The sequence below is a fragment of the Prionailurus bengalensis genome, chromosome D3, assembly GCF_016509475.1.
Source record: "Prionailurus bengalensis isolate Pbe53 chromosome D3, Fcat_Pben_1.1_paternal_pri, whole genome shotgun sequence".
Taxonomy (NCBI): Eukaryota; Metazoa; Chordata; class Mammalia; order Carnivora; family Felidae; genus Prionailurus; species Prionailurus bengalensis.
Window position 1 is genome coordinate 93,685,964 of NC_057356.1, and position 19,646 is coordinate 93,705,609.

At 47.8% G+C, this 19,646-nt stretch overlaps 1 protein-coding gene across 5 annotated transcripts in view; it reads left to right on the top strand.

The window, feature by feature from the left end:
• ATP9B (ATPase phospholipid transporting 9B (putative)) overlaps positions 1–19,646 on the top strand; it is a 252,267-nt gene that overhangs the window by 117,209 nt on the left and 115,412 nt on the right. For all 5 annotated transcript variants that reach the window (XM_043559118.1, XM_043559122.1, XM_043559119.1 and 2 more), the window contains 2 exons: positions 9,921–9,996; positions 16,560–16,636. In XM_043559118.1, the coding sequence (XP_043415053.1) occupies positions 9,921–9,996; positions 16,560–16,636 (153 nt within the window). The remainder of the gene's footprint in view (positions 1–9,920; positions 9,997–16,559; positions 16,637–19,646) is intronic.

Below are 19,646 nucleotides of genomic sequence, written 5' to 3' on the forward strand. Positions count from 1 at the left end.
CATCCTCCCAGTGTTTATTCTGTCCTGTGTGAGATTGGTAAAGAGCTATGTCTTACAGTAGTTGTCTTGATATTAGAAAAAGTTTAAAGCCCTTCCTCGTTATCCAGAATTGAAACTGCATAGATAACCGTGCTGTTCACGCACAATTGTGGGAGAAAGAGACTGATGCATTCACATGATTAGATAGTCGTGGAAACGTGGAGGGAGAGCCGGCTTAAACTTCCGAAACGGAATGGCGCAGAACCTTTCTCTGCAGTTTAGGTAGGTGGCCTGTGGTTCGTGTGTAGTTTTTAATGCCCTTACTCCTCTCGGGTCTGACGCAGCGGGGGACACCGTACCAGGCGACCGGCAGCGGCACGCGTGTTTAAACCTACCTCCGTCGTCATCAGAGAGCCGGAAGAGTGGCAGACCGCCGCGGTCACGCTGTGGTCCTTGCGCGGTCGCGGGCGGCCTGGAGGAGGAGGAGCGGAGCCGCGCAGCAGAGGCCGGACGGCCGAGGGTCCTCACGGGCGCGCCTGGGGGAGGGGCTCCGCGGTCCTTTGCTGTCTGACTTACTCACTCACTGGACCCACGGGGACGCCTGCTCCGTGCTCGGAAGGTCAGGGTCACCACCTAGATAAGCCTAGCCTAGATAAGCCTAGCAGTTGCCACGAGGCAGTGGAAATGAGTCAGAGTCCATATTAAAAAGTGTTTGTTCGTTTCACACCTGAAACGGTAAGTGTGTGAGGCGGCACTTGGCAGGATTTGCCCAGGTTATATGCTCAGTTTGCTCGGTTGTGGCTGAAATGCCTAGGTGAACAGATCATTAAAGGATGTGCTACGTGGACCATGTTTGGGAAGCAGGAATGAGACTAACAGTTTTCTGTCTGACGGTGCCTGTCGGAGTCGGATTCTGAGACCATCTCTGGATGAGTCGGAAGTCAGTCCTTCCAGTTCAGTTACAGATTCAAGGACGAAACAGTTGATGCATAGACGCCACCTACTTCTCTTGAAAGTTGGTGCTCTTTCTGTAAAATCATGAAGGTCGAAGGGAAAACTCCGTTTTCTCGGGCTGTTCATTTCTCAGGCAATTGTCATCTCTACTTTGAGCGGCTACTCTGCTTATAAAAACGGGCCCACGTGGCAGCCTGGCATTTTCCTGTGGAAGAAACAAGCAGTGGCATTGGGGTACCTGAGGCACAGGGCTGGAATGTGCTTATGGGTCGTAAGAACGCCAGGCCGCGGTGTCTCACCCGAGCGTGGGCTCTGCTTAGACACCCCACGTGTTTGAACGAGTCGAATCGAATGAACTCTCCTCTTGACACGGGGTGTAACTGAGGCAGCAGTGAAAGCCCACCCACCTCGGCTCTTGGAACGCGTGGGTTGTTAGGAAACGGCAGCCACCTGTGTTCCGAACCCTGCACGGCACCCGGGTCTGGAGGCTGAGAAGACTTCTGTGTCCGGGGGTAGCTTTCTTCTTAGGGTGCCGCAAAGCAGTGAGGGGGGACACGGAACATAGTGCTCGGATCGAGGAGGCCGGCCGGCTGCTGACACGTGTTGCTGTCGCGTGCCCGCGAGGCGCCTGTGGGTGCAGCCCCGTCCCTGGACTAAATTTAAGTCCCGGCCTGTCACCTGACAAATACTTGCAGTACTAGGGGACATATTCTGGAAACTGTTAGGTTGGTTTAGATTTTGTGCCTCACAAATAAATCATAGAATCAGTTATATTAGAGAACCAAATATCTAGAAAGTATATTCCATGTAATTAGCAAAATGGCCAGAATTTATATCACTTCAAAATGGTTTGGTGAGTGAATAGAAGGAAAACACCAGTAGCATAAACCTCTGTTTCTTACATTCATTTTGTTTGTTTATTTTTTGAGAGAGAGAGAGAGAGAGAGAGAGAGAGAGAGAGAGAGACACGGAGTGTGAGTGGGGGAGGGGCAGAGAGAGAGGGACACTAGGAATCCGAAAAAGGCTCCAGGCTCTGAGCTGTCAGCACAGAGACCGACCTGGGGCTCGAACTCACCAACTGCGAGATCATGACCTGAGTCGAAGTCGGACGCTTAACCGACTGAGCCACCCGGGCGCCCCTTTGAAAATTTCAATTTCTTTCCTCCTTCCCAAGTAATTTTGATTTTTTTTAGTGTTTATTTATTTTTGAGACAGAGAGAGACAGAGCATGAATGGGGGAGGGTCAGAGAGAGAGGGAGACACAGAATCCGAAACAGGCTCCAGGCTCTGAGTGGTCAGCACAGAGCCCGACACGGGGCTCGAACTCACAGACCATGAGATCATGACCTGAGTCGAAGTCGGACGCTTAACCGACTGAGCCACCCAGGCGCCCCTTTGAAAATTTCAATTTCTTTCCTCCTTCCCAAATAATTTTGATTTCTTTGTGATCTTAAGGTATATCCCTACAGCAGATTACCAATTTTTAATAGAAAGCACTTCTACAGGGGCGCCTGGGTGGCGCAGTCGGTTAAGCGTCCGACTTCAGCCAGGTCACGATCTTGCGGTCCGTGAGTTCGAGCCCCGCGTCGGGCTCTGGGCTGATGGCTCAGAGCCTGGAGCCTGTTTCCAATTCTGTGTCTCCCTCTCTCTCTGCCCCTCGCCCGTTCATGCTCTGTCTCTCTCTGTCCCCAAAATAAATAAACGTTGAAAAAAAAATTTTTTTTAAAAAAAAGAAAGCACTTCTACAGAGAGTGGCATTATGTAAGGGAGACACACAGCGCTCAGGATGGTGGAGGACCTGTCACTTCTTGGAGACACACAGGCAGTTGGCCACCACACTGGACATCTTCCCCGTGTAACTTCTGGGTGCAGGGCTGCGGACTTCTGTAACTCCCTATTCTGGAATGTTCCATAGCCAAAGTTACAAGAATACTTTATAGACAGGGACTTCAGATTAAGGGGAAAAGATCCCAGATTTTAGACAGTTATTTTAGGTTTTGAACATAAACGCGAAAATATAAAGATCACTGGAGCGTGCATTACTGCTGCCGTGACTGTGGCGCGTGGCTGTGCTTGACAGCCACGCGTGGTCATTGCTAACGTGCAGCTTCAACTTGAGATTTGGTTCGATGGAAAGTCTCTGGTGTGATAATAACATTAAGGAGAAATTAAACACAACTGTTGCCTTTACAGAGAGACACATACATGTTTTAGTTTTAAAATAAACCACAGACACACTTTTTCTCCCCTGAGTATACATACATTTGAAAAGCATAACCCGTGTCCTTAGCGCCAGGCAAGGAGAGTTTATTTGGCCACACCTACTAAATAAATGTCGATGCGTTGATTTATAATACATCTGTGATAATATTTTACACTTTTCCAAGAGTGCTGTGGTGTTATTAAGTTACGTATTAGAAGATAAAATTTTAGTTTGCTCTCTGGAGAAATGAGAACATAGAGTAGTTTAGTGAAAATTTTATATTACTTTATATTGAAGTTAAATATCCGAAAAATGAATTCATTAAAGTAATTCTTTCCACTTGTAATTTCGTTTTTAAATTTCCATTACTTTTTGTGATTTTTTTTTCATTTTCTTAAGGTAAGATACACATAACAAAGTTTACCATCTGACGCACTTTTTAAATTGTTTTGAGAGAGAGAGCGCACACTCAAGAGAGCACACGAGTGGGGGAGGGGCAGAGGGAGGGAGAATCCCAAGCAGGCTCCGTGCTGTCAGCGCAGAGGCCGGTGCAGGGCTCGAACTCACAAACCACAAGATCACGACCTGCACCCGAATCAAGAGTTGGACGCTTAACTGACTGAGCCACCCAGGTGTCCCCCCATCTTAAGCGTTTCTAAGTGTACAATGCAGTGACGTTAGGTAGGTTCATAGTGTCGTGCAGCCTTCACCACCATCCACCTCCGTGTTGTTTTCATCTCGTAAAACTGAAAGTCTGTCCCCACTGAACACTAACTCCCAGTTCCCTCTCCCTGCAGCCCTTGGCGACCACCATTCTCTTTTCTGTCTCTGAGATGGTTTTGGCTAAGTGCCTCGTGTAACTAGAATCCCACAGTATTTGTCTTACTGTGACGGGCTTATTTCACTCAGCATCATGTCCTCATCGATCGAGTGTCGGACACTTTTGTCCTATGTTTTCTTCTAAGACTTTTGTTGTTGTAAGTCTTACGTTCAGGTCTTTGATTCGTGTTGTTACTTTTATATGGGGTATTAGGGAAGGGTGCTCTACTGTTTGGCAAGTGGATATCCAGTTTTCCCAGCATCATTTGTTGGAAGACTCTTTCCTCAGTGTAAGGTTTTGGTACCCTCACCAAGAATTATTTATCCGTATATTCAAGGGTTCATTGTATTCCATTGGTCTTCGTGTTTGTCTTTATGGCAGCACCACAGCGTTATGATTACTGTAGCTTTGTAGTAAGTTTCAAAATCAGGAAGTGCGATTCCTCCAGCTTTGTTCTTTTTTTTTTTCTCCAAGATTGTTTTTGGATATTAGGGTCCCCTGGGGTTCCATATGAATTTTAGAAGGGTTTTTTCTATTTCTGCAAAAAAAATGTCATTGGGATTTTGATAAGGGATTGCATTGAATTTATAGATCACTTTGGGTAGTATTGACATTTTTCACAATATTAAGTCTTCCAACCCATGGACATGGGATGTGTTTCCATTTATTTATGTCTTGTTTACATTGTTTCAGCCGTTTTGTAATTTTTATTTTATAGGTCTTTCGAGTTAATTTCTTTTTTTTTTTTAATGTTTTATTTATTTTTGAGACAGAGAGAGACAGAGCATGAACGGGGGAGGGTCAGAGAGAGAGGGAGACACAGAATCCGAAGCAGGCTCCAGGCTCTGAGCTGTCAGCACAGAGCCCAACGTGGGGCTCGAACCCACGGACCGTGAGATCATGACCTGAGCCGAAGTCGGACGCTTAACCGACTGAGCCACCCAGGTGCCCCTCGAGTTAATTTCTAAATATTTTATTATTTTTGCTGCTAGGAGGAATCGTTTTTATAATTTACTTTACAGATTGTTCACTGTTAGTGTATATAAATGCAAGTCATTTTTGTGTGTTGACTGTGTATCCTGCTACTTTGGTGAATTCGTTTGTTCAGTCAAAGAGTTTTCTTGTGGAATCTTTAGTGCTTTCTACTTTTAAGGTCATATTATCTGTAGACAAGTAATTTTACATATTCTTACCCACATGGCTTTTATTTCTTTTTCTTGCATAATTGCTGTAGCTTGAACTTCGAGTACTGTGTTCCAAAGTGAATAGATAAGTGAAGGTAGGCATCCTGATGAAAAGGTTTCAGTCTTTTACCACCTGGGGTGATAGTCTCTGTGGCCTTTTCATGTATGGCTTTTATTTTTACTTTTTAAATTTGTTTATATAAATTCAAGTATAATTAATTAACATACGGTGTAGTATTGGTTTCAGGAGTAGGACCCAGTGATTCAGCACCTACATGTAACACCAATGCTCATCCCAACAAATGCCCTTAATATGGCTTTTATTTATGTTGAGGTAGTTCCCTTCTCTTCCTAGTTTGTTGAATTCATTTTTTTTTAAATCATAAAAGGGTATTGAATAGGTGCTTTTTCTTCATCAGTTGGGATATTCATGGGGATTTTTTCCCTTCATTCTGTTAATGTAAGGTGTGACATTGATTGGCTTATATTTTGAACCAGCCTTGCATTCTGCTTGGTCATACTGTATAATCCTTTTAATATTTTGCTAAATTCTATTTGCTAGTATTACAAGATTATTGCATTAGTGACCATAAAGGATATTGATCTCTAGTTTATTATTCTTGTCATGTCTCTGTCTGGCTTTGGTACCAAGGTTGCACTGGGTTTATAGAGTGAGTTAGGAGATGTCCCTCCTCATTAATGTTTTGGAATAGTTGGAGAAGGATGGAAATTAGTTTTTCTTTAAATTCTTGGTATATTTCACCAGTGAAGTCATTGGATCCAGGGTGTTTCTGTATCAGACTTTGTATTATTGATTCAGTCTTTTAACTAGATATAGGTCTCTTCTCATTTTCTATTCATGATTAGTGTTGGGAGGTTTTGTGTTTCTAGAAATTCACACATTTCATCAAATTTCTTGGCACACAGGTGTTAATGTATTCTCTTATAATCATTTTATTAATGTAGAATTGTAGCAGTGTCCCCACCTTGGTTTCTGATTTCAGTAATTTGAGTAGTCTTCTTTTTTTCTTAGTCCACCTAGCTAAGGGTTTGCCAATTTTGTTGATGTTTTCAAAGAACCAACTTGTGGTTTCATTCATTTTTTTTGAATTTTTTATTTAAAACAATTTTTTTTAACGTTTATTTTTGAGAAAGAGAGAGAGAGAGCGCAGAGGAGGGGCAGATAGAGAGGGAGACACAGAATCCGAATCAGGTTCCAGGCTCCGAGCTATTAGCACAAAACCCGACGTGGGGCTTGAACTCATGAACCAAGAGATCATGACCTGAGCCAAAGTCAGACACTTAACTGACTGAGCCACTCAGGCGCCCCAGCTTTCGTTCGTTTTTTAAATTGTTTTTCTGTTATTTATTTCATTTGTCTCTGTTCTCATCTTTATTTTTCCTTCCTTCAGCTAGCTTTGGGATTAGCTTATTCTTTTTCCAGTCCCATAATTGTAAGGTTAGGTCATCGATTTGAGAGCTTCCTCTTTTTTAATATAAGCGCTTCTCGCAGTCAGTTTCCCCCTTGGCACCACTTACGTTGCACTTCGTAAGTTTTTGCAAGTTGTACTTTCAGTACCATTTGTGTCCAAGCATCTCTTAATTCCCTTTGTGATTTCTTCTTAATTCATTCGTTGTTTAAAAGTGTCTAATTTCCACAATTTTGTGAATTTTCTGTTACTGATTTCTAACTTTATCTCATCGTGGTTGGAGTAGATACTTCGTATGATGATCTGTTGAGACTTCATTTGTAACATAAGGTCTGTCCTGGGAAACGTCCCGTGTTCACTTGAGAAGAATGTGTTTGCTATTCTGGGTGGAGTGTTCTGTATGTCTGTTAGATCTAGTTGGTTTTTTGTGCTGAGTTTTCTATTTACTTACCTGTGTCTGGTGGTTCCAGCCATAATTGTGAGTGGGATACCGGGGCTATAATTGTGAGTGGGTACTGGGGCCACGATTGTGAGTGGGATACTGGGGCCACGATTGTGAGTGGGTACTGGGGTCTCTAACTATTACTGCTGAGCTGTCTGTTTCAATACTCATAAATTCTGTCAGTTTTTGCTTCATATATTTTTATAGTTTTTGTTAGATGCACAGTTTATAATTTTCCTGCCCCATTGAACATTTAATAATATAAAATGTCTCTTGTAACCTTTTTTGATTTGATATTTATTTTGTCTGATATTCCTGTGGCCGCATCTGCTTACTTTGCTTACTATTTGCATAGAATACGTTTCTCATACTTTCCACTTGCAACCTCTTTGTGTCTTTGGATGTAAAGCGAGCCTCCGCATGTAGACAGCATAGAGTTGGACCATGTGTTTTTATCCATTGTGCCAATCTCTGTCTTTTGATTGTTGAGTTTAATCCATTGATACTTGAAGTAATTACTGAAAAGAAGGGACTTCCTTCTGTCATTGTTCATTTTTTTCCCCACATGCCTTGTAGGTTTTTTGTCCCTCATTTCCTACATTACTGTCTTCTATTGTATTTAGTTGGTTTTTGTAGTGAAACGTTTAAATTTCTCATTTCCTTTTGTGTATATTCCATAGCTGTTTTCTTTGCGGTTACCATGGGGATTACATTTAGCATCCTAAAAGATATAATACTCCAATTTGAATTCGTACCAACTTACGATCAATAGCATACCGAGGCTCTGCTGCTGTATGGCTCCTTCCCCTCCCTTGTGTTTGCTGATGTCACACAATTACCTCTTTATGTGTTCTGTGCCTAAAAACATAAGCTAATAATTCTCCTAACACCAGCCTCTTAAGTAATGTAGAAAACAAGATTTGGAAGTACAGACCAAAGTGACAATACTAGCTTTTGTGTATGAGTTTCCTCAATTGCATAGAGAACAAAAAGGGCAGCTACCAACCACGTTATGATAATAATTGCCTATTTGTCTTTATTGGGGTGTTACTTCTCCGTGTATGTTCCAGTCACGGCGTCCCGTCCCTTCCCTGCAGGGCCGCCCGGCACAGGTCTTGCGGGAGAGGTCCAGCGCTCACATGCTGTCTTAGCTTTCGTTTGTCTGGGAAGGTGTTGATGTCGCCCTCACGTTTGAAGGACAGATTTGCTGGATCTAGGGTTCTTGGCTGACGTGTGCGTGAGTGTGCGTGCGTGTGGCTGTGTCTGTTTTCGAGCACTTTGAATCAGTCAGCACACTGCCTTCCGGCCCCCCAAATTTCTAATGAAAAATCTGCACATAACCTTATCGGGGGCCCCTTGTGTGTGATGGTCTGCTGCTGCTGCCGCCGCTTTTTTTTTTAAACTGCTTGCAAGATTCTCTCTTTGTCGTTGTCTTTTAGTTTTGTTCCAACGCGTCTCTGTGGGTTTCTTTGAGTTCATCTTGCTTGGATGTGGTTGAACTTCTGCAGTGTTTACATTCCCGTCTTCCAGCAGATTCGGGGTGTTTTCACCCATTGTTTCTTCACATGTGTTCTCTGCCCTTTTCACTGCGTCCTCCCCTTTCAGGATCCCACGATCCATTTATGGGTTTGGTCCCTGGGGCCCCACAGTCCGTCAGGCCTGTTGGTTTTCCTCAACGTGTTTTCATTCTGTTTCTCAAACTCGGTCCTTTCTGTTGCTCTGTTTTCGGGTTTGCTGACCCCCCTGCCTCATCACATCTGCCGTGAGTCTTCAGGGAAACTGTCATTTCAGTCATTGGACTTTTCAGCTCTTAGGTGTCTTTTGGTTTCTTTTGGGGTTTCCTATCTCTGTCGATAATTTACGTTTTGTTCACACACTGTTTTCTTGGCTTTCTCCGCATCTTCATTTCTTGGAACCTATTCAGTGCTTTTCTTTTAAAGTCTTTGTCTAGTGTATCTGACGTCAGGTCTTTCTCAGGGATAGTTTCTCTTGATTTGTAATTTTTCCTTTTAATCGGCTGTCGTTTTCTGAGTTGTTTTATTTATATTTTTTAATGCCTTGCTATTGTTGAAACTGTTTTTTTTTTAATACAGTAATGTGGTAACTCTAGAAGGCAAAATCTCTCCCTTCCTCAGGTTTTGCTGGGTTTTTAGTCATTATATTTATTGGTTTATTTTAATTATTACAGACTGTCTCTGTGCCGGGGGTCAGCCTACATTTAATGTCTTCTCAGGTCTTTTCCGAGCCTTTCCCTGGGCCTGCACGGTCACTTGCTGGTTTTTTCCCCCATGTGTGCAGTTGTTCTGGAATGTCCTAGTCTTTAACGTGTGGCTCCCAAAAGGGGAAAAGCGGAAAACAAAAGGGGGATAAGAGGGCACTTATCCCCTTGAAGTCACTCGAGCTGGAGCTGGAGGGGTGACAGCAATGGCCGCCAGCCTCTGAGTCCGCACCCGTGTGGTCAGAGCATGGCCTCCTGCCGTTTGGGGGACGGGGTCCTTTTCGTCCACCTGGCTTCTGCGGGCTGCTCCAGAAACACGTGCCCGCTGCCTGCCACATGGCTGGGGCGCGGGACGGGTAGGTGCTGCCGTGCTGCGAGCTGGAACGGACCAAAATCGACGACTTCTCCCGGACACGTGGCAGGCCTCGGGCAGAGTCCACAGTCCCAAAGCAGTCCCATCACACAGGTTCTGCCCCTGCTGTTGTCATCTGGGGGGGAGAGATTCCCGGGGCCCCTGCTCTGCCGTCTTCCCAGAATCCCCTGCCTCAAGTCCCTCGTCGTTCACTTTATTTTGCAGTGCGTCCCAGCGCTCAGTAAGTGCGCCGGCTTGTGCACTCGGGTTTATCACTGTGGATATCTAACGTAAAAAAGTCGCTAACTTGCCGTTTTCTTCCTTTTCTGTCTGAACAGGAAGACAGTGACCCGCCCATTCACGAAAGTCTCAGCATAGAAAATACGCTGTGGGCGAACACCATTGTGGCGTCAGGTAAGAAGTAAGCTCTTACGTTAGCGTGGACGCTCACACACGGGAGATTCTGCACAGTGTCTCTGGAAGTGCCTGTCCCACACCGGGACCTTAACAACATGCCCTGGGGGCGGGGGCAGGCCCTGGGGCTGTGCGTCCCAGGCCAGCGCTGGCTGTGGCCCGTGTGCCACCTGGCACGTTCACTCTGAGGGGCAGGGCCCAGAGCCGCCGCCAGCAGTGTGCCTGCCCTCTGTTTCTCGGGGCAGGGGCGCTCCGCTGGCCGTGACGACGACTCTCTTCGGCAAGCCTGTCGGTGCCCCCGGGGCGCGTGGTCCTTACCGAGAGGCGGCGGGGCAGGGCCCGGGGCGCGTGGTGGCCTTTGAGGGATCTTCCAACTCCTCCTCAGTCATCCGCAGAATTCATAGGAGGCCACTGTGGTGGGTTGTCTTTCGGGGAGGAAAGTATTAGATGAGGCAGGGGGGACCTTGGGATGCAGCTCATGTTGGGCCTTTGGGGGCCAGGGGAAAGGTCCTTCACTTTTTTTGAGTGAAAGTGGAGGATGTTGGAGTATTCCTAGTGGCTGAACAGGAAGGTCACCTAAATTTACGTTTCGGAAAGTGAACATCTCTGGAGTATTGAAATCTAAATGATGATCAGCTTTCCAGAAAAGTAGTCGACTTGCCAGTGGTAAGTGGGACTGAATCTGAGAAGCAGGAAGCCTGAAGGCTGCTGGTGGGGGCGGGGAGGCCAGGACGCGATCAGGGGAGGGCTGTGTGTCTTACCTGTGGCCTGACGCTGGCCGCCCTCCTGTCTGGGAGCTCAGTCGCTCTTCTGGTGGTTTTGTAAGAATCCCTCTCGGGGCCGGGCGCCGGTGATGCAGCATGGGGCGGAGTGCTTACGGGTCCTGGCCTCGGGCGCTCACGGGCAAGGAAGAGAGACTCTGCTAAAGTGAGGCCGCCACGCCAAGCTGTGTGAAGTCCCACGGGGAAGGAGAGGGTGCCCCGAAATCATAGACGCCTCAGTCCTTACCTGGTGAGAGCAGAGCGGGGGCTTAGATTGAGGAATAGACAGGTGCAGCGGGCGAGGGGGCGGAAAGGTGTGGGAGGATTCTTGTCGCACCCGCAGCCGCTTGAGGGCCTGGTGCCCCGTGGGCCGAAGAGGGCAATGCCCGCGTGCCTGGCGCACGGAGAAGAGACGGCCACACACGCAGGGCGGTTCTGTGCGCGTGTGCGCGAGGGCCTGTGTGGGCACGTGTTCCCCTTTTGGGGAAGGGAGGGTCAACGGGGACTTCGCTATATACATGTCCCAGAAAAAGGGTGACGGCATACGGGACAGTTTTCATAGAAATTCCATGAGCTGTTTCAGGATTTTCATACTGATGGATTTTAAAAATCTTCTCAAAATAAAGAGAAAGAGGAAGTAAGGATAGCATGCGCAGGAGAGACTCAGGGGGCGCAGGCCAGGTCTCGGGCCGTGAGCCCTTGGGGAGGGGAGACTCACGGTGCCCCTGGAGTCACCGTGGAGGAGGCACCGTCACCAGGAGAGATCTCCGAATCCTGTGCTCACGCTTCCTCCGCGTGGTTGTTTCCTGTTCACCTCACTGACCCCCGAGGGTCACCCGGCCTCACCTTGTTCGTCTCGCCGCACGGGCCACGGACTGTGGCTCAGAGAGGCCCACGTTAGCGTGGTCACGCGGCCAGGCTGTCGCAGGGTCAGGATTTGAATCCAGGTGGCTGTCCTCCACAGCGGTCACCCTTAAGCCCGTAGCATTTTATAGTTTGTAGACAAATATTTACAACATACCACACTGTAGTTAGCTAAGGTTGGTCATGGGTTTTACATTTTCTCTGTCTAGAGTTAGGTTCTGTTTTGTTCCCGTCATCTTGAAGACACTCTTTTTAAACCATTCGTTTTATTTGATCCTGTGTTTCCTGCATATTGGACTGTGGCCTGTCTCCCCACAGACAGAGAACCACCCGACCGGAAGGCTCGTTCCCTGTACCCGCCTTCCTGCCCTCTCTTCAGGTGACCTTTCACCGGTGGCCCCTGCTTGTGCACCCTGGCGGTGCACGCATTAGGCATCAGATACGCTTGCCGTCCTGAGAACCGTTTCTTGCCCCATGATGTGCAGACTTCAGTTTGCCCGGGGTTATTTTGTCTTCCAAGAAAGTATTTCTGTCGCTCTAAAACCATCCATTCAGAAAAATTTAAATAAGACACATCTAATTTTAATTTGTGTTTGGACATTTAAAAAATGCAAACTGTTTTCATTAATTTGAAATATTTTAAGACATCCTTACCTTAGTTAAAAACCTTAATAATGTGAGCAATTAAGGGCTCGTGTCTTCTTTATACTTGATTACAAGTTGAGAAGGAAAGATTGGAATTTTTTTCATCTTATTTTTTTAAATGTTATGTGTCAACGGGATTCAGGTTGCCTCCTGTGTGAAGTGAACACAGACCTTCCTCCCCGGCCCTGGGGTCCTGATGCGTGGGGTCCTGATGCGTGGGGTCGAGGACTCGACTTAACAACACAGAGGACCCGAGGACTGAGGGTCCCACAAGAGGGGCAAACACAGATGCTCATGGTGCCTCCCTCTTCTTCCCCTTGTAGGATTCGTAAACGTCATTTCTCCAGAGCAGAGTCATGTCCCAGAGAGCGGCCGTGGTAGCCAGGGTTGAGCACACTTAACTGCCAAGAGCCTGGAAGCAGAGATGTGCGTCTGGGGCAGGGCTGCTGGGCGTGTGTGCAGACGGGGTCTAAGGTGACCCCCCCCCCGCCTCCGAGCAGGGCTGCTGGTTGTGTGTGCAGATGGGGTCCTGGATGACCGACATCCCACCCCACCCCACCCCCGCCCAGGGCAGAGCTGCTGGACATGTGTGCAGACGGGGGTCCAGGGTGACACCCTCCCCCCCAGGGCAGGGCTGAGGAGCGTGTGCTTAGACAGGGGTCCAGGGTGACACCGCCCCCCCCCAGGACAGGGCTGATGGGTGTGTGTGCAGACAGGGGTCCAGGGTGACCCCCCCCCCCCCACCCAGGGCAGGGCTGCTGGGCGTGTGTGCAGATGGGGTCCTGGATGACCGACCCCCCCCCCCCCCAGGGCAGGGCTGCTGGGCATGTGTGCAGATGGGGGTCCTGGGTGACCCCCCCCCCCCCAGGACAGGTCTGATGGGTGTGTGTGCAGACGGGGGTCCAGGGTGACCCCTTTGGATATGAAGTAATTCAGTGTCAAAAGAATTTGGACATATATATTGTTTTTGGTTTTTGGTTGTTTCATTTTTCTTTTCTTTTTGTTTTTTTCTTTTTTTTTTTTTTTTTTTTCCAACGTTTATTTATTTTTGGGACAGAGAGAGACAGAGCATGAACGGGGGAGGGGCAGAGAGAGAGGGAGACACAGAATTGGAAACAGGCTCCAGGCTCTGAGCCATCAGCCCAGAGCCTGATGCGGGGCTCGAACTCACGGACCGCGAGATCATGACCTGGCTGAAGTCGGACGCTTAACCGACTGCGCCACCCAGGCGCCCCGGTTGTTTCATTTTTCTTGGTAATTTTGGGCACGGCAATTTCTAAAACTAGTCCTCATGACAGATTAGAAATTTGAAAATCAAACCTGTCCCTTTAGCATGCATAGTTTGTGAGGCTCCTGCTGCAGAGAGGTTGGTGGATTAGAACTGGGGTGGCAGGAGAAGCTGTCCCCTAGGGTCCACTGGAGGGACCCGACCCGGAGAGCTGGTGTGGGTGCACACGACAGCGTGGTGGTGAAGCATTGCTACAGCGGGGGGGACCGCAGGGACACGCCAGCACGCAGTTCATTGCTCCCAACGAGGGCTGGGAGTTGCTGCTTCTCAAACCTTGCGTGTCATGGGGCGGGCGGTCTTGGCAGCTAGGAGGTGGGGGAGGCAACTCTGCCCTCCCTTCCGGCCCATCCGATCCCCACCCCCCGACTGTGTGCACAGCTGGTGGAGCCCAGACCTGGTGCGGGGCACAGCAGCAGCCGCGTCCCTGGCCTCGGTCTCTCCGTGTGCATCCGGGTGGGGTCTGGCACCTGGGTCACCAGCACCCTCGGCCGCTGGCCGGAGTCTTTGCCGTCCCCACCATCCTGGGCACGCAGAATCGCTGTAGCGGATGGGCAGCCCGTGCTTGGGGTTTGTGGAGACGGGTGCCGGGAAGGTGGTTTTCACACTGACCCAGCAGGTTCCTGACTGATAGTGCACAATGGCTCTCTGGGTCCGTCTGTCTCTACGACATGGGATCCTTGTCAGACTTTCTGATGCCTGTGCTCTGTTGTGTCCCCTCCCTGGTCTCATGATATCCCCTTCCCCATATGCACACTGTTGCCACGTATACAGGGCGTATGCGACCTCTTAGCCCATACCGGTCCATAACTAGGTGCCATTTGTCAACGAGAGTGGAGAGTCTTCCAAATACTTCGTGCTGATTTGAGTAACGTTAGCAGTCAGAGTGCATGACAGGCTCAGAAGAAAATGCACTCCACACAGAGGACTCATTCCTGTTGAGCATGAAATGAGGTAACACACGAGAGCCTTCACCAGACTTGAGTAGATTATGCAAGTAAGATTACACGAGGGCTCTGTTAAATACTCACCACATGTGGGGGATGTGGCCCGCAGACTCCGATTCTGTACGAGGGCTGTGTGTGTCTGATTGTGTATGATGCCTGTGTGTGTCCGATCCTGTATGGTATCTGTGTAAATATGAGTGAATTGTTCCTTGTTAGCTTTCACTATTTCTCATATTTTGATGCTTTTAACTGTGATGCCAGCCTAGAGTCAACATTGCTAATAATTTGTCTGGATTTTAGGACAGGTTTTGTAGCCTGATTAATTTTTTTTGTCCTGAGACTTGTTTGTTCTGCTAATATTAAAAATAATTTTGTAGTTTGTCTAGTTTTTTTGTTTTGCTTTTTTAACATTAGCTTATGTAATGGTAGACACTTTCATTTTTTAATTTTTTTCTTAAAAAAATTTTTTTTAATGTTTATTTGTTTTTGAGAGAGACAGAGACAGAACACGAGCAGGGAAGGGGTAGAGAGAAAGGGAGACAAAGAATCCGAAGCAGGTTCCAGGCTCTGATCTGTCAGCACAGAGCCCGACCCAGGACTTGAACCCACCAAATGTGAGAGCATGACTTGAGCTGAAGTCGGACACTTAACCGACTGAGCCACCCAGGTGCCCTGTGACATTAGACACTTTCATATTTTGGTTAAGTTAAACTTGATGGGCAAAAAAGGGAGAAAATCCTGATCCGGTTAGATTGAGCCTTTGGTTCACTGACTAAAGAACGTCTGATGTGTTGGTTTTGAAAGTCCCTTCCGGTCCGGTCGCACTGTGTATGTGCTGTGTCCCCACGCGCTGTGTACAGGGCTGCTGTCCGAAGCGTGTCTGGGTAATACCGCGGGAAGGTAGCCTGTGTGCAGTTTGGGCCAGCCTTCATGCTGCACGGGGGTCACTGTTTTCAGGACCCGGTAAATTTGAGCCTCACAGCTTTCCGGATGGCACACAGTTAAAAGCGGGAGCGGGGGCGGGGGGATGCTTATTTTCAAATAAAAATGTGTAACCTCTGCAGATACGACCGCTGAGGTCCTGTGCCATCTCCCGCCTCCCTGAGCGCTCTGCGGAGGAGACCGGTCGCAGGGTCGCACGAGTAACTTGCAGCTTTCTGTTCGCGTGCACCCAGGGGCTCACTGAGATCACGTGCGCTCCGTGGGTCCTAATGACGCGCGACGTTTCACACGTTACAGTAGCGTGACGTCACAGAGTTTTTGTATCACCGTCGTCTCCGTGAGTCCTGCTTGGCAGCTGCGGACGTGACCGTCCCCTCACCTTAATCGCTTCTCACCGCCAGAACGTATGAATAGCAGAAAACCGGGAATGTAAATGATGCCCGGCTGCAGTTTAGAAACAGACTCGAAAGGGCTTTCGTTTGACGTCGCGGAGGCGAGTGCCTCTGAGCCTTTCGGGGGCTGTTCCAGGGGTGTTTCTCCATTCTTCTGCCTGACGCTTGACAGGCCACAAAATGATCGCGTGCGCTTAGGAAACCACACCTCCAGGGGACGTGAATAAAAAAGACTAACGATACCCGCGTTCAAAATCAAATAATTTGTGCGTAATCGTCTCTCACTGCTTTAATTGTATCTGTGCTGGAGCGTCAGCAGAGGCTCCGACTCGCAGTCCTGCCCGAGCCCCTCGTGCGGGGAAGGTGGCTCAGCCGGTGCCGTCCGGGGGCGCGGGTCCCGGGACGCAGCCTCTCCTCACGTACCTCCGGCACCGGCAGACGGGAACGGATGAGGGGCCACCCTTTCCTTGACGGCAAAAAGCATAGTCGTACATTTTCTAATGTGCGTAGGCGCTGCTTGAGGAATCGTTTGAGTTGTATGTTGAATGGAGTTTATTTTGAAGTCGAGACTAGACTTTCCTGAACTAGCCCAGTCAAATATGCTGTTGGATAAGTTTATATAAAATTAAGTAGCGAATAATATTTTCCATCAAGACCGTTGATTAGAAAGTGTTCTCTGTGCTCACTCTGAGGCCTCTCGGTAAGGACCGCTCTCGTGTTTTTGCAGGTACTGTAATAGGTGTTGTCATTTATACGGGAAAAGAGACTCGAAGTGTAATGAACACATCCAATCCAAAAAATAAGGTAGGCTAGATTAAGGAGCGGCTGCTTTAATGACTTGATTTTCCCTTTCAGTAAGAAAGTGCTGTGCTTCTGAAGAGCTGGTTTGCTTGGGCTTAATATATCCCGTAAAAACACACTTCCAGAGATGGTGGTGATTCCAGATGTGAACTGTCTGTGCTTGTGTCACAGCATGCTCAAACTGAACAGCTTCCCACAGTGTCTTTTCTTACTTAATCAGAGGCGTTTATGTCTCTTAAGTTTTCTCTGTTGGACATATCATTTGCCTGTAATTTGATGGTTAATTGTGGGTCTCTTCAATTTATTTATTTTATAATTTGTTTTAATTTTTTGTCTCGATGGTTCATTTTTAAAATAAAAGAATCTATATTAACATGTTACAGTATTTAATTTGATAGTATGGCATGGTTAAACTTGTTTTATTTAAGTTACTTTCATCGCATAAGAAGCATATTGAAAATCAGATTTTAGTTTTAAAGACTGCTTGATTATATTTCTAAATTGATTGTTATATTCCTAAAATTATTACTTATATAGTCAGCATGTGTGTGTAAGTTAGATCGTAACAAAAAGTTTGAATTGTTAGCTGTTATTTGGATAATACATGTTGTATGTGCTGATGCCTACTTTATGAGAAGTTCATGCTAACTGTGCATTTTACTCATTTTTATTTGAAATATAATTGGAAGTGTGTCTAAGAACAAAAAAAAAAACAACACTCTTCGTGGATTCATACCTTGCTTTGTGAGTAATAGAAAAAGTTAACTTTCGTTGGAATTTTTAGTACAAAGCAACAGAAGTGAAATAATTCTTTGAGGAGATATTTTAAAGGATAAGATGTGTTTCTTCTTTTCTTTTTTCTTTTTTCAGCTGAATACTGTTTTAAAAAAATAATTCACCCTTCTGGAGCACCTGGGTGGGGCTCAGTCAGTTGAGCATCAGACTCTTGATTTCGGCGCAGGTCATGATCTCACAGTTTGTGGGCTCGAGCCCTGCGTAGGGCTCCGTGCTGATAGCGTGGAGCCTGCTTGGGATTCTCCCTCTCAAAATAAAGAAATAAATGTAAATCAATAAAGTAAAATAGTTAAGCCTTCCAACATTAGGACGGCATCCGTGACCCTCTGAGTGTCTCCCCGTCTGCCGTGCAGCAGAGCGGCACTGACAGCTTCAGGTCTGGAGGGCCCTGGACTCCACCAGGGTCACACGAGTCATCCTGGTGAGCTTGACGAACACTGTGTCTGTCAGGACTCCCAGATGGCTCTGTGTGTGACACATCGACTAAAGCGACAGAGAAGTGTCGTACTACTAGCATTTTAGTATACATTCTGATTGTGATAACCGGGAGAATTATGCTTGTCGGTTATATTACAGCTTTGCACTAATTTGAAGAAATCAGAGTCCTCAATTCCTCAGTAGAGTTAAATTTATTTGAGAATAAACTATTAAATTATCGACAGAATCGCATGCATACATGCCTATGTTTTCTGGGAAGTACGGTGATTTTTTTTCTTCAGTAAGCAAAACTAGAATGTTCTAATAATGCATGTGTGGGTCGTAGGGTGTGTTTTTTTCCTTAATCGTTTTACTTTTAGGATGAATATTGAGGGTAAAGTCAATTTTAAATGTTAAGTTTTAAAATCTTAGAAGTTGTCCTGTCATTTGACGTGACTCCTGTCTCCGGGCACCTTATTCTTTGGCGCGGCTTACATTCTGGCCCCTCCCACCGTCCCCGTGCGCAGCTCGCTGTCCACGCGCCTGTGGTTCTGGCTCACGTGCTCTTTTCCGTGGGTGTTGACGCGGGGGCGCTCGGGCGACCTTTCCCGTTGCCGCCTGCGGTGAGGAGCTGGCCCAGGGTTTACTGGTCAGAGTCGGTGCTGCCACCAACCAGCTCTGTGGCCCTGGGCAAGTGGCTTGATTCTGTGTCTTGCTAAGTAAACGTCCCCCGACATTACTGTCTTCCTGTCAAGTGAAGTGTGCGGTGTGAACGAGTGCCATGCCTCTTCAGCCCAGCCCTCGTCGTCAGTCCCGAGATGCTCACTGTGCAAGCAGCCGTGGGGCGGGCGCTCTCCCCGACGCCGCCACGCCGGGCAGCCCGGGGACCCCCGAGCGCCCGTGTGCACAGCCTTCTGCCGCTGCTCCCGTCCCTCCTCCTCCTCCCCCCTCCGCCCCCCTCCTCCACCTCCTGCTCCCTCTTCTTCCTCCTCTTCCTCCTCCCCACTCCCTCCTTCTTAAAAAAATAGCCTTCTAAGTTTCCTTCGTGTTAATGCAAAGTATCTATAAAACGAAGGGTGGCTTTGGCGTTTTGCAGAATGGGTCTCAGAACGCTGCCCTGCCACTTGTCAGCCCCACGTGTGGAGCAAACGTGCTGTCATCGGCTGGCGCCTTTCTGGTGCTCAAGTCAGCCTTCAGGGCTCCCCTTCCGGTGGAAATCAGCATAACCGTGATAGCCGAGGCCGAGGTGCAGAGCCGACACGCGGCAGGCGCTGTGGACGTGACGTCATGAGTCCGCACAGCCCTCAGAGGGAACGGTGTCATCTGGTTTTAGAGCAGGGACGTCGCCGTGCGGAAGGCTGCGCCTGTCAGCGTGGGGCTCGCTTCTCCATGAGGGCGCTGAGGGTCACAGAGCTCCCATGTGCTGTGAAAACACTTCTGTAAATCAAGGCGTAAGAAGAAGAAAATCTCTACGTTTGCGTATATTATTAAGTCTTTCGAAGCGTTAAGTGCCAGGTTTATAAGAGAAAACTTCAGGAAACGTTGTAAGCGTGCTACAGTGGGCAGAGAGGAGCAGCTGTAGTTTCTCCAGGGGAAGCACTGACCCATGCTGGAGGAAAGGGTTCGGTGACACTCAGATGCCTGAAGAAAGGAGGACAGAAAGTACCGTTCGCTCTAAGACACTGTGTGGAGGAACGTCCCCGTGTTCCTGGACATCCGAGACGGCTACTGGAAACAAGGAACCCCTTCAGAGGCAAGTCGGATCGTGTACCCGAGTGTCCCTCTCTAGGGAGGCACACTG